The sequence below is a fragment of the Mus caroli genome, chromosome 11 (assembly GCF_900094665.2).
Source record: "Mus caroli chromosome 11, CAROLI_EIJ_v1.1, whole genome shotgun sequence".
NCBI lineage: Eukaryota > Metazoa > Chordata > Mammalia > Rodentia > Muridae > Mus > Mus caroli.
The window spans coordinates 69,341,029-69,356,085 of NC_034580.1; the positions used below are offsets into that span (position 1 = coordinate 69,341,029).

General features: G+C 47.7%; 1 protein-coding gene across 4 annotated transcripts in view; it reads right to left on the reverse strand.

Annotated features, from left to right (window-relative positions):
• Positions 1–15,057, reverse strand: part of Rap1gap2 (RAP1 GTPase activating protein 2) — a 201,578-nt gene that overhangs the window by 23,411 nt on the left and 163,110 nt on the right. For all 4 annotated transcript variants that reach the window (XR_003838023.1, XM_029483716.1, XM_029483717.1 and 1 more), the window contains 5 exons: positions 9,675–9,775; positions 7,844–7,973; positions 5,763–5,918; positions 1,347–1,418; positions 770–856 (listed from right to left, as the gene is read on the reverse strand). Coding sequence is in view for 3 of the 4 variants with exons in the window: in XM_029483716.1 (XP_029339576.1) it covers positions 770–856; positions 1,347–1,418; positions 5,763–5,918; positions 7,844–7,973; positions 9,675–9,775 (546 nt within the window). In the remaining variant the exon portion in view is untranslated. The remainder of the gene's footprint in view (positions 1–769; positions 857–1,346; positions 1,419–5,762; positions 5,919–7,843; positions 7,974–9,674; positions 9,776–15,057) is intronic.

Sequence of the window (15,057 nt, forward strand, 5' to 3'; positions counted from 1 at the left end):
TTCGCCTTTATTGAGCCTCTTAGACTCTTTAATCATTTCTAACTGGCCAGTTCCTGTTCTATCTCCCCTTCAACCTCTCCTCCTCCAACTCTAATGCCTGCTGGCTAATGATGTCTCTAACATGCGAGTCAAACACTTTAAAAACTTCATAGTGCCTACCACTTGCAAGCCACAACCCTGCTCCATTCAATGCAGCCACCATCTGCAGTCCCGTCTTCCAGCCACAGGAGGCTGTCATCTGGCCACACCCCCACCCAACAATGTCTGATTTTGTTGGGCCTTGACTGTTCCCTGAGTCTTGAATGACTTTCCAGACTCTCTTCATGCAAAAGCTTTGTCAGATGTCAAGATTCATCAGCTCAAAAGCAACATCCTCCAGGAAGTCTTCCCTGAACACACCCTCCATTATCCCTAGCAGAAGCAGTCACTACCCACTGGCTCCATCATGGCCCATAGTATAATACAGTAAATACACTGTATTACAAATCTTAGCTTCTCTTCTGTAAAGGTCCCTCTACCAGCATGGGCACTACATAGTACAGAAGTGATGTCTCACTTATCCTTGGTAACAGAGCAAGACCTGGACATACTACATGTTCAAAAAAAAAAAAAAACCTAAAAACCTAATGATTGGCAGGTAAGACCTAGAATCTAGATGAGTTCCTACCAAGGGAAAAAAAAAAAAAAAACGTTCCCAAAGCAACAGAGAGCTGAGGGCTTAGGATGAAGCAAACAAGCCCAGAGGAGACTTTCAGTGTGGCCCTCTCACCTCCAGCTTGGCGAACTTGTCTGACTTGCAGCAAGCATTCTCTGCATTCGTGAGCTTGGTGAGCAGAAACTCCCGGAATTCTGCGCCCTGAAATAGGTGGAAGAGGTTCAGAACTCTCCTGGCCTCTGCTGTCAGTCAAACGCCTCCAACCACAGTGACAAAAAGGCAGGAGAACCCCTGCATTAGCCCTCTCATATCCGGTCATTTCCAGCCAAGGCCAGGCCTGCCTGCTAATGTACCAACTTGAAAGCCAGCTTCCCCAGTGTTGGGAAACCCACCCTCCATAGGGCACCTTGGTCACTGGAGGCAATGCTTGAGGCTGGCTCCTGGGTCTAGAGCACAGTATAAAAGTCCTTCTAAAAACAGGAGGACAACCCTGGCATCAAACTCCCAACAAGGGCCACATTGACCTCAAAGGGTGAGGTGGGAGATATCCAGAAAGGAGATACCCCCAAAGCTATAACAGGAGCTCCCCACAATGCTCCCAGTCTACATTCAAGCCCATTCCAACTACTGACACATGGGTACAGAGATCTGGGGTCTTGGATGGGACAAGTATAAAAGAAAAGGTTCTTACCTTCTGGAAAACAGGTGGGCTTGGCAGAGGGGGGCCAAAGGCAGGCACATCTTCCCTAGCAGTGACTGATACCTGAATGAAACAATTTCATGTGGACTAAGACCGACTAGGAGTCCCACACCTTGCAGAAGACCAACCTACCTCTTCCCTCCTTCCCAGAACACAGAATGTCTATGTGAGCATCACCCACGAGCCCCATATGATGCTCCTCTAGTGGGTTGGATGGGATGGAATCCAGCATCCTTCCCTCTGCCTTCCTAGGGGCCAGAAGCAAGTTGGCCAGATGATGCCCTGGGCTGGGGAACCACTGAGACCCTAAGTACAGACAGTGCAGGTGGTGGCTAGGAGGTTTGCCTCCCTACCCTATTACAGCATCCATCCCAGAGAAGGGAACTGAGAACTACTGCTCATTTTACTGATGAGGAAACAGATGGCTAAGACATGGAACAAGCACCCCCAAAGCCAGAGAAAGGGGCACAGAGAATCCAGATTGCTCCAACCCAACTCTGATGCCCCATTAACCTGGCCATAAGTCAAACTCACTTAGAGTGTTACTGGACCACAGAAATGGCTCCACAGATTTAAAAAACAAAACTGACACACAAGCTTGATAAGTCCCCAAATTGTCTCTGCCCTCAATACCTGTGTGTCTGTGTCCCCCTCCCAACATAACAAGTACACATGTGCACATGCACACTCATGCACACACATACACACACACCACCACCACCAGCAGCAGCAGTAGCAGCAGCAGCAACAAAATCAACAACAACAAATAATTTTTTTAAACAAGTAAATACTGGTTGCAAGGAGAGCTTGGGGCTCTTTGCAAGTTGACACAGGCAGTGACCCAGGTCTGAAGCCTGGCTCTACATGTGGAGCCATTCATTCTGGCTGAGGCTTGGGCACAGAGATACCAAGGGCATTGGCTGGGAATGAGGATGGGGGACATCCAGGCTCTGGCCAGATGCTGAGGCTGGACTGTAAGACCATCCAGAGACTCCAGCACAAGGGTGGTCCTGCAGCAGGTGGCTTCCACTTCTCACCTCCTCTCTCGTGCAAGTACCTAAGTTTCACCTGCTGTCAGCCCCTGAGGCTACAGGGCTCTGGGGAGGCTGCCCTATCCCTTCACTAGCAGTGGCTGACGTGAAGGCCCTGGCAGGCTGCCAACCACTCTGTCCTGTGAAGTAGGGCAGATGCAAGAGTCTGCCAGACTGGGTGAGCAAGCAGCCTGGGGCCCTGCCAGGGCCAGTGGAGAGAAGCAGAGCTTCGGTCAATGGGGCCTTCTTCTTACAAGCTCAAGGCCATTTATATGGCCCAAACTGAGGTACTCAGAGTCTCAAGAAATGGTTTTGTGTTCACTGACAAGATTTCTGGCTGAACCCCAGCTGCTAGACACAGCCCACCCCCACCCCCAGCCACCAACCATGCACTGGTGGCCCAAGTCTAGTGCACATGTGTACTTGTTATGTTGGAAGGGGGGGACACAGACACACAAGTATCGAGGGCAGAGACAATCTGGGGACTTATCAAGCTTGTGTGTCAGGTTTTTGGTTTTTGTTTTGTTTTGTTCCATCTCAGAACAAGAATCTGGCTGCCCACTCTGGGTATCTGGGACACGTGGGACAAAGCACAGATGCCTGCAGGCCCAGCTGTTTCCCTGGCCCGGCCCCTCCTCCTCAGACTGGAATTAAAGTAGTCTATTCTGACAGGGTAAGGGTCTTCGGAATGCCTTTAAATCCACAGGTCAGCAGGGCAGGGCCCAAGACCTTTCTGGTAATGTCCATCCACCTCCCATCCCTATCCTAGCTCCTCTTCTGACCTCGGTCCCATCCCCTCCTCTCGGCTTACAACCAGATGCCCAGGGGGGCTCAGAGAGGGAAGGCTGGAGACCCAACAAAGCCCCCATGCCCAGGGATGGCCTGCCACCCAGAAGACTGGCAGGGCTGCTCAGAGGGAGTCAGGATAGGCAAGGGAAGGCCCTCCCCAGTCGCCTGCTTCACAGCCAAGACTTGAAACCTTGGCAGAACTCCAGGAGTGAGGTGGACTGGCCCCTGTGGGGAAGGATGGGGGAATCCTATTGATTGTTGAGCTGGAATCTCTTTCCAATCTAGAGTGATGGGAATGAGATAGCCCTACCTGAGAAGTGATCCGATTCTAGCCACACTTCACACACACACCCACGGGGCCGGTTTCTCACATGCCCCAGAGGCTCCTGGGAAGACTTCCAGCTCCCAGCTCCCTGGCTCTGTGGCTCTAAGAGCCCTCAGCATCAATCAGATTCAATCTCTTCCCTATGAGCAGGCGAATGGGCCTTGTTAGGCTTCAGGAAGACTGTCCAAGGGGCTAGAAACACGGCTCTATGGCTAAAGGCACTTGCCACCAAACCTAACAACCTGGGTTCAATCCCTAGGAGCCACATAGTGGAAGGAGAGAACTGACTCCTGCAAGTTGGCCTCTGATTTCCATGCGCGCGCGCGCGCGCACGCGCGCGCACACACACACACACACACACGTAGAAGACGAAGAAGACTGCTGTAATGCAAAGCCCGGCCCAGCGCAGAAGCCACCATCAGTCACTCAGGTTTTTTTGTCTTTACTTTCCCTGTCGACCTACATGTACAAAAGGGCACCTTCAACACAGAGTTCCCCAAACCATCTGGCAGCCCATACCCCATCCTGCCTGTCTCTGCTCCCATAAGTAGCCATGGCTAGAAGGACCCTGAGGTTTTGAAATCCAGATTTCCTGTTTTGCAAAGATAGAAACAAAGGCCCAGAGAGGGAAGGAACTGACTTGCAATCACACATCAACAAAGAGACAGAAGCAGAGACCCCAAGCTGCTCCGTCATTCTGTCTTCTGGGGTCCCTCCCGCCTTTACTCTCCTTTTTCATTGTTGGTCCTCCTACTTCAGGGTTCAGCTAAGGCCCAGTGTCAGCCAGGAGGCCCTGAGGGATCTAACCCAGTTCTCCTCACAGTTTATGCATCACCCATTGTGCCTGGGGGGAGGGGTGCTCTGGGGAGCACCTTAGAAGACACAGGCATCTTCACAAATTCAAACCTGCCTCAGTAGTGGGAAGGGGTCTTAAGATGCTGGTACCCAGTGTTCTGTGAGGGAACCCTGTGGGAACTGAACTCTGATCTCTCTTCCCAGGAAACAAACAAACAAAAAACAAACAGAAACCAGCACTTGGTTTTACTCACAAGATTTCTGTGGGCTTGGAGCCTACCTAGCCCTACCCTAAAATCCCCAGCTCAGCCTATCTCCTATGGGTCCTAGGTTCCTCAAACCAATGGACTACAGAGACGTGCTGCCCTGGGGGTTAGGAGAAAGAAGGGAGGTGAAGAAGCAGCCAGTGAAGAGGACAAAGGAGTGAGTGTGTCCTGTCTCTGTCTGATGCTGAGGGCTGGGAGCCGAAACAGTCTACTATATCCTACACACCTCCTCCTGTTACAGCAGGTGACCCTTTTCTTTTTCTTTCTTTTTCTCTTTCTTTCTTTCTTTCTTTCTTTCTTCCTCTTTTTTAAATTAGCGTGTACTAATTATACATATTAATGGAGTTTAATGTACTATTTCCACACTTGCATGCAGTGTACACTGTCTAAAATCGAACTTCCTTTAATCTCCCTCATCTCCCACGCCCTCCTTATCCTCTTTTTATTTATTTATTTTTAACAGGGTCTCAACTATGTAGGCCAGGCTAGCTTGTAACTCCTGACCCCCTGCCCCCGCCCTCACATCTGCCAGGATTTGGGGATTACAGGCATGTGTCACCAGCAATGACCAGGATAACATTTTTAGCTTTCATCTTAGAAAGAAAGAAAAGTCCCCAGTCATGAGTCTCACCCAGGTCTTGCATTCTCACCAAAATCTTCCAATTAAATTTGTTTATTTGTCCACACCACCCTGATGCAGAGACCAGGGTCTGTGAGGCCTCTCTAGCCTTCATCTTCTCTTGTCTTCCTCTCCCCTTTCCTGACCATTCTCTGCACCTCTCCTTCTCCTCCTCCCCTCCTCCTCCTTCCATTCTCCTCCCTTCCTCCCCCCTTCTCCCCTTCTCCCCTCCTCCCCCTTCTACTCCTTCCCTCCTCCTCCCCTCCTCCTTTTATCTTCCTCTTCCCTTTCCCCCCTCCTCCTCCCCTCCTCCTCCTTTGGCTTACTCTAGCTAATGCTATCACAGTGGCCAGTGCTCAGGGCTTCTTCACTGTTGTATGAGAAGCTGAAGAGCTACCAGCAGCAGATGGAGACCTCAGAGGGCACTTTCTACCCAGAGCCAGGCTCCAAATCCCAGAAGCTGGGCCAACCATGGGGACTGCAATACTGGTATGAACTGGTGTCTCTTGCTGTCACTAAGCCCTCCAACCCTAGGGATGTACATGGGCCCATGACTATCCCCAATGGAGGCTTTTTCCTTACCTTGTAGGATGGGGTCTCTGTGCCAGGGCTCTCAGCCTGAACGACAATGTAGGCATGTAAGAAATTTGACGCAATCATATCTGGGACAAACGGTGTATTTTCTTCTTGAAAGATGATGGCCACGATATCATTCCCAATATGCCGCTTTCTCTGCAGCTAAACAGAAAGTGCCTCATTGGTACAGAAAATACCTCCTAGTTATGAGAGTTAGGGCCACCCCCAAAACAGGAGAGAGCTCAACAGCAAATTCCTCTTTATCCTACCGTCTATAAACCCTGAATTCTAAGGCTAACTCTTTGGGGAGCTGTTTCTCTCAGTCTGTGGGAATTACCAAAAGGAGAATTGAAAAAGACAGCCATGTTGTTAGGTAACAGCTGGCCTGAGTGCTATAAACAACAGTGTACAGAGCCTGGACTCGGAACCCTGGAGAGAATGGAGGTCTGTCCCTGAGACAGCCATAACTGATCCAGAAGAAAGGCAACCACAGGAGAAGCCACCTAAAAAACCCACTAAGCAGTCTGTCAGCCATGGCTATGTCAGCTGCTCCCTGGCAGGTGACAGCTTTAGGAGCAGAAGCAGTGGCAGCACAGCAGAGGGCTCAGCAGTTACCCACAAAGGCGTCCTGAAAACACAGGCAGGGTGGTCAGGAGATATACACAGAGGAGGCAGATCATTTCACCAGAGGTGAGGACAGAGAGCAGTGCAGGTCAGCAAGCTAGGGGAGAACCCATGGACCAGCAGTGCCGGGCGCGTTGCCATGCGCTCTAGGTCACAAGCCCCTACTGTGTGCCAGGAAGTGTGAACTGCTATTCATACATATGATTATCAATGTCAAGGTCTTCCTGCATGCCAGGTCCTGCCTGTGTGTTTGCTCCTTTATTAAACGCATCCTGAAAGCAGGACTTGTGCTCAGCCCTTTCTAACTGATTTTCTCATTTAGGGTATCTAGTAATCTCTGAACTCGGTTCTGGAGGCTTTTATGCAAATGACCTCACTTGTTACATACAAGCGCACACACACACCTGAGTTCTCATTTCGCAAAAAGAATGAAAGAACTATCATTAATTTGGTCCCTGCCAAGAGTCAAGCTCTGTAGCACATGCCAGGGCAAAATGACCCTGACGTAAGAAGCCTCGGAGACCTACTGTGAAAGGGACTGCAAAAAAACAAAAAAACAAAAACAAAACAAAAAAACAGGGACCAGAGAAGAAACCACCAGGGAAAACCCATTCTGGCTACACAACAAATCTCACAGCCATTTGTTTCTGGAACATCCAGTTATTTGGGAACCAAATCATAATTCGCTTGCCAATTTCTTTTACTCCCAAGGAGCCATGAACAGTGTTTATGACTTCACATCCCTGCTCCTAGGCAGAAACAAACTGGTCAAGAGGCCCTCCCGTGTTCCCTGAGATAGGAAGGAGGAAAGAAGCAGGATGGGGTCACTGCTGTCACAACAATCAGGATCAGCTGCCAAAGCCAGACCCGCCCCAGGGATGTGCAGCTCAAAGCAGCAAGCCTGGAGAAAGTTAGCTAATGCTGGAGCCACAGGTCTCACAGAGTTTCCAGGTTAGGGACAGGCAATGAGGCTGAGAGGCTACTCATGCAAGCTTCACAGTCATAGGGCAGCAAAGACCCAGAAGGGCTGAAGGGCCAGGATAGGGGACAGAGGTTCCACAAGAAGCAGGCACATGCCAGGTGTGGATCTCTTAGGAGCCCACTGTTCGGAAACCTAGAGAATATCACAGCAGTGACACAGACACTACTCAAAAGCCACATTCTGAAGCCACTGACTTGCTGAGAGTCAAGCACTCACCTTGTTCTACCGGCTTCCAGCTCCCATCTACAGATCTGCTATGCAGCCTTATCAACCTTGTTTGCTTTGCCCCCAGCTTGACCCTTCATTGACTTCCCAGGGGAAGTTTTTGGCCTTGATACTAGAGATAGAGCCCAGGGCCTCCTGCCTGCTAGTCAAGTACTGTCCCACTGAGCCTCGAGAAAGTGTTTTAACCGGGTGTGGTGTCCATATCTGGCAACTGAGAGGGACCTGTAGCTTGGCCCTGCCTTCCTGTGCTGGTTACCTGCTGGGTGTCACCATCCGTAAAGGGCAGCTTGGTAGACACATGGAACATGATCTCCCGGTCCCGGAAAGTGGTGTACACTGACTCCACCCCTGTCTGTCCGTGGGTCACATCCAGGCCTCCTCGGAAACTGACATAAAACAGAGCAGGAGAGAAGGAGTGAGGTGGGGTGGCATCTTGGTGACACTATGGATGAAGAGCAGATAGGTGGGTGAGAAGAGATGAGCTGAGGGCCAACAAGGGTATAAGACAGGGAGGTGTGAAGATCTGTTCTTCTGAACAGCCTAGCCCAGTGTTCCACCATCTGTCATCCATATGAAAGACAAAGTCCAGCCTGGTGGCCTCATGTTGGTAAGCCTAGCACTTTGGAGATCAAAACAAGATGATCCTGAGTTTGAGGTCAGCCTGGGCTATAGAGTAAGACTTTGTCTTACAACACAACCAAATTAACTAACTAGTTAATTAAGACAACAAACAGAGCCTCAACTTCAAGACTTTGTTATGCATCCTCCATGGGGTGGTTCAAGTGGGATGACCATCCATTCATAACCCCCCACAAACACTTGGCCTAGCTTCCCAAAGCTCCCAAGGCTGAGCCTTTGTTCTGTCCAAGTCATCAGTTAAGAGCCAGGGCAAAGAGTCACTCCACTGGATGTGGGTGAACCCACAGGAGACTGGGAGACCACAGAAGAAGGGACAGATGACTGGCTTTAAGCAGCCAGCTCCTGCAGAGACCAAACCCCTCCATGTTTGTATCATCCCAGGCAGGAAGGAGAAGTTATGGAGGAACTGATGGCCTTCCAGGAGCTAGCCCTTCCCCCTTCACAGAGATGTGGCTGCCAGCCTAGAACCAGTCTTCAGCAACTGGGAGGGGAAAAAAAAAAAAAAAAACAGATGCACCTCAGACCCAAAGGGCCAAAAGGACACTGCCAGGCACTCAGCTTCCAAACCTGCTTTGTCTGCACTATCTGTTCTAATTCCCTGTGACCTTGGAGGTGCTATCGTGTTATATTTATCTCCCTTTTTTATAGATAAGGAACCGGGATCTTCTCCAGGTAAAGTCACTGGCCCGACATCTTAGGGCTTGTAGCAGAGGTAGGATTTTAAGCCTGGTGTAGACTGACTCCAGCAACAGTAGTGACTTCAAAAATAAGGAGAACACGGAGCGAAAAGGTAGAGAAAAAGGGAGAAGGAAGCTAAGGAAGACAGTAATTATGTAAACGCCTACTGCAACTGGACTAAGTGTTTTTACACAAGATGTGAGGTGCTGGTTTTGGCTCCTGGGCAGGGGCTGTCTTAGGACTCTCAGCCATATGCCAGCTGAAGTGTTGCCTTTCCTTAGGAAAATCAAAACCAGAGACTTCCAAACGATAGTCCCAATATTCTAGCTTTCTGTCCATTTAAAGGACCATACACTGTTGTGTGGATTTCTGCCAAGAGGGTTATTATGTTTGCGTGAAGTCTTAATTATCTGTTCTTTGAGCGCTATCCAAATCGGGTCATTTCCTTCCAAACGGCCCAGGGTTCTCTTCCGCCTGCCAGGTGAGTGGTAGGGAAGGTGGATTCGTGTTGCTGCCAGTCTGAGCCGAACGTAATTAGAAAGGCAAACCGCAGCAGGAGCGAGCTCATCACGCTGCTGAGGCCACTGCCTTTCAGCCAACCTGTCACTCTGGGTTATTCCTAGGACCACTGAGTCTTCAGGAATTCAGGCAGGTACATGAGCAAGGGATCAGAAGATGAAAATGTCCCAGAGTTCCCCAGGACAGAGCTGCCCCCTCACCCCCACCAAGGCCCTCAACCGTATATGCTGTGGGCCCCTGACAGAACTCACCCTTTGAAATCCTGCAGTGTGATGGTGTCCCCCAGGAGATCCAAAAACTCCTTGAAAGCTGGGCTCTCCTCGTTATTCCCAAATAGCTCCTCCTCCAGGGTCTGGAAGAAACACAGAGGCCAGGGAAGGAATGAGAAGAGTCGGCTGAGTGTGGAGTGGAAGGGTTGTCCACACTCCAGGTCCCTTTCTCCTTTCATTCTTGTCTAGTACATTTGCTGTAACTGTCCTAAGCTAGAGGATGGGTTAATGGAGGAGGACTCTGCGGGGCTGGGTGCTGGCCCCGAGTCAGGAGGCCTTGGAGTCCAGCAGAGGTCAGAGCAAAGAGCTCTTAGACTCGACACCAAAATCATGACCCAAAGTGAACAACCAATCACGGGCTTCCAAAAAGGCTCTAGAAAGAATTCTCAAAACTCTAAAGTAGGGCTCAGCTGGTAGCATGCTCCTTTAATCCCTGTACTCAGAAGGCAGAGGTAGGCAGAGCTCTGTGAATTCGAGGCCAGTTGGGTCTACAGAGCAAATTCAAGGGTAGCTGGGGCTACACAGTGAGACTCTGTCTCAAAACAAAAAGTGTTTATTAATCAAAACTACAATAAGACCTCATTTCACAACCACTAGGATGAGTCTGATGACCAGACCAAGTATGAGTGAAGTTACAGAGTACTCAGGACCAGTATTCATGGCTCCTTGTGAACAGGGAAGATAACTGTCAACAGTCTGTCAGTTCACCAAAAGGCTAACAACCACTGAGCAATTCCATCCTGGGTATATATCCACGAGACATCAAAACGTATACACACACACACACACACACACACACAAACCCACATGTTCATGAATATCAAGAGCAGCACTGTATGTAACCCACAGGTGGAAACAACTCAGATATCTGTCAACCAACAAACAGATTTCTTTTAAATGTGGTATATCTATTCAATGGAACATGATTTGACCATAAATAAAGGGGAGATACATGTTACAACATAGATGAACCCTGAAAACATTTATCTAAGTGAAAGAAACCAGTCAAAAATGTCACACATAAAATATTCTTCCACTTATAGTGTTTATATATATATATATACATATATATATATATATTATATAATATAAATCCAGAGAGCCAGTAAGCAGACTATTTGGCTTTGAATTTGGTATCTTCCAGGAACTGAAGGAAACAGAACAGAGACTGTTCATGGGTGTAAGGTTTCTTTGAAGGGCGGTGAGAACACCCTGCAATTAGATCATTATGGCTGTGGCACTGTGACCACACCACAGCCACCTGTGGACATAATTCTTACTGTTGTAAACTACACAGTATTAAGAAATATGGATCAGTAAAGCTGCAATAAAAACCTAGCAGTATGAAAAGTCACTATTAGAAAATGGTCAAAAGACATAGGCAGCCATTTCACCAAAGTGGACACATGGATGACAACCAAGCACACGGAAAGGCACTCAGCACCATTAAGGCGGCAGGGAAGTGGAGACTGGACCATGATGTGGTACACCACGCATGCACCAAGAGGGCTAAACTCAAAGCCAGCAGCACTGAATCTGGCTTGGATGCAGAAAAGCTGGATTGCCCACACACTGATGGGAAGACAATCACTCCAGAAAATGGTCTGGCAGCTACACATGCAATTTACCATGAGACTAGAATTTATACTGCTAGGCCATTATCCCAGAGAAATGAAACCATAGTTCCAAAAACCCAAAGCCTATGCAACAGTGTTTACAGTGGCTCTAGTCATAATTCCCCAAAGCTGGAAACAACCCTGACTGATGTCTTAGTGAATGGATAGCTAAACAGAGTGTGTACAGACAGACCATGAACTACTTACTACTCAGCAATCAAAACAGTGCCTAAGCCAAGCATGGTGACACACACCTGCAATCCTAGCACTTGGGAAGGTACCAAGTTCAAGGCTAGCCTGAGCCATACAGTGAGACTCTATCTCATATTAATAGAAGGAGAGAGGAAATAAACAGGGAAGGGGGACGGAAGAAGGGAAAAGAAAGAAGAAACAGAGGGAGAGGGACAAGAAAAAAAGAAAGTCATGACACACTTGAGAAGTTGGATAATCTGCTGAGCAGAACAGCCCCAAAGGTTTTTAACTAAAAAGTTGATAATAAAGATAATGGTATACCATATCGGTGCAGTGCTATCACACTGTAAAATAAAAACGGAGAACAAATAAATGGTTGCCAACAGTTAGGAACTGGAGGGAAGAGCAGAGGTGGAGGAGCAGAAGACAGGTGTGACTATAAATGTAGGGGGCCTTGTAGTAAGAATCTGTTTCTTAACTATGGAACCTACGAATGGATAAAACAACATAGAACAACAAACACACAAACACATACAATATGCATGACACACATACATACACCACATACAATTAAACCCATGTAAGGGACCTGCACAATGGTTCAGCAGGTAAAGGCACTTGCTGCCAACCCTGAAGACCTAAATTTAACTCCTTGACCCACGTAGTATATAGGGAACTGACTTCTGAAAGTCATCCTCTGATTTCTGAATGCATATAGCCGAGGGATGTTAGATAGATAGATAGATAGATAGATAGATAGATAGATAGATAGATAGATAGATAGATAGATAGACAGACAGATAGATAGACAGACATATGATAGATGAACGGATGGATGGATGATAGGTAGACAGACAGACAGGTCCATGTGAACTGGGAAAACCAGAATAATATTTAGATTGGTCAGCAATTGTAGTTGTCACACACACACATATATAGACATAAACTGCCTTCATTTCATAACAAGGGACAGTGACAATGGCTTTGTAGATAGAGTAGCATTCTAGAATTTCCTTTCAAAATAAAAGCCCCTAGGGGCTTGGAACATGGTAGCCTTGCCTAGCACATGTAAAACTCTCTGGGTTTGATCCCCAGCACCACAAAAATAAACAAGTCAATGAATACACTTACAGTTTAAAATGTGTTTAGGAAAATGGGAGATAATAATTCAGGAGTGCAAAGCCTGTGGCGCAAAGCCCGAGTGAGGTCTGTGAGTGCGTGAGTGAGGTCTGTAAGTGTGTGAGTGAGGTCTGTAAGTGTGTGAGTGAGGTCTGTGAGTGCATGAGTGAGGTCTGTAAGTGTGTGAGTGAGGTCTGTTAAGTGTGTGAGTGAGGTCTGTGAGTGCATGAGTGAGGTCTGTGAGTGCATGAGTGAGGTCTGTAAGTGTGTGAGTAAGGTCTATAAGTGCGTGAACACTGCTGTTCAACAGGAGGGAGGCAGCTAACACTAGCCTCGGGGCCAAGACCAGCCTGTTTCCTCTCTTCCTAGATAGTTTTATTAGCACACAACCAGCCCAGCTCTTTACATATGTGTGAGTGGCTGCTTCTGCAAGCCAAGTGGAGTGGTTGTGGCAGAGCACCCGAGGCTCATAGTCTGAAGAGTCTACTACCCTGCAGTTTACTGAGATTACCAATCCTGATCTTCAGCATGCCAGAAAGGTGTTGTCACTCCAGGCTGTGTGGGAGAGCAGCTGCTTCTAGGCAAGCTACATCTCCACTAGGAGACAATCTAGTGTGCCTTCTGGGGCTGGCACCGCTCTCCCAGGATTCACACCCAGCATGGCTAGTATCGTTGTCTTTGTTTATGTACAGCCCTTGAGCTTGACCATACGCTCAGGGAGGAGGCCTTAGTCATCACTGTATCACCCATGGTATTTAGCACAGTTCATGATAAACAGGACAGTTTAGGTGAGGCTTATTAATATCCAAAGACCAGGGTAGAGCTTTTATGCAACAAATGTTCATATTAAATGTCCCCCAGCTCTAGGTTTGCAAAGCGACAAGCTGCCTGGCATTTTTTTTAAAGTATGTTGTCTTCCTGGCTTCACCCCTGCAGCAGCAAAGCACTGGGCACACAAACAATACACAAGCTCCTTATCAGAGGTGGATGGTTAATATTCAATAATTATAGCGTTTGCTGAAACACTAGGTTGTAATCACCTTGTAAGATATGTTTTGGTAAATTTCACAAGCAAAGAACTTTAATCACAGGGGTTATAGTGGCTGAGATGTATGAAATAAAGATGTTACTTTGTAGAAATCATTACAGTGGCAGCCTGAATAGTCTCCCTTAAATTGTGAGATGCATCTGCGCCAGCCTTTCAGCTCTGAAACTCTTCACCCAGTTAGTGCTTTGAAGCAGACCTGTGTCTTTTGTGGTCTGATAGCTTCAGACAAAGAAACCAGCTAACCAAGAAAGAGATGGCCATGTAAAAGCCCCACAGGACTTCAATGACCAGCCATTAGCAGAGCCTGGGCACTTGAATACCAAGAGGGAATGAGGATGGAATCTCCTCACAGAACCAAATGAGGAAGCAGCGGTGCCTTCAGTCGGCCATCCTGCTTGGGATGTTAGTAAATGCTCATTGCCGGAAACAGGTAGGGGAGATGGAAAGTTTGTGGCCAAGTGTGAAAACCACCAAGTTCAACCAAGGTACAAATAGGTCTTTGCCTGTTTAGAATGTTTCTCTGCAAAAGTCACCACACACAAGATTTTGCTCAAAAACACTTCACTAGATTGCATGCCATAGAATCCCACTTTAAGAAAGATGATTTTAGCCAAATAACTCCAAAGAAGCACGTGAGGTACTATGAGAGACAGAGACAGGCAGCAGTGGGGTGCAGGTGAAACTTTCGTCCTTAACTGGCTTTCACAACTGATGTTCCAAGGGAGCAAAGGAAGCCTTGTCCCTTCTAATCTCCATGATGTAAATATCTCCAGCATGGCTGACTTCAACCTGCCAACACCCCACTGAATGAGATGCTTATTCCCCACGGGGAGAAGGTGGGAAGAGAGTAGCTTAGGCTAACCCATTCATTCCCTCTCTCTTGTTTGAGTTTGCTTGTGGTTGATAGCTCACAGATAAATATAAGATGAAGGAGTGAGGAAGCACTAGGCTATACTGTGTAGAATTAATCACCATCTACGAAACTCCTAGGCCTCTTTGCAAAGTTGCCTCCCTTGAACATTCAGCTCCCTCCAATCCAATTCATGCTTTAAACGTGACAACTGTATTCAGAACATTTAATAACTGCAGAAATACTTACACACCCACGTCTATAACCACACTGCTCACAATAGCCAGGAAATGAAACCAGCCTAGATGTCTATCAACAGATGAATGGGTAAATATCACACAATGGGATTTTATGCAGTGGTAAAGAAAACTGAAATTATGACATTTGCAGGAAAATGGATGCAACAGAAAATCATATGTTAAATAATCCAGACTCAGGAAGACAAATGTTGCAGATGTGCCACCTGAATTTAAGAAATTACGTGTATCTGCCAGGCATGGTAGTTGGTGCATACCTTTAATCCCAGCACTCAAGAAGGAG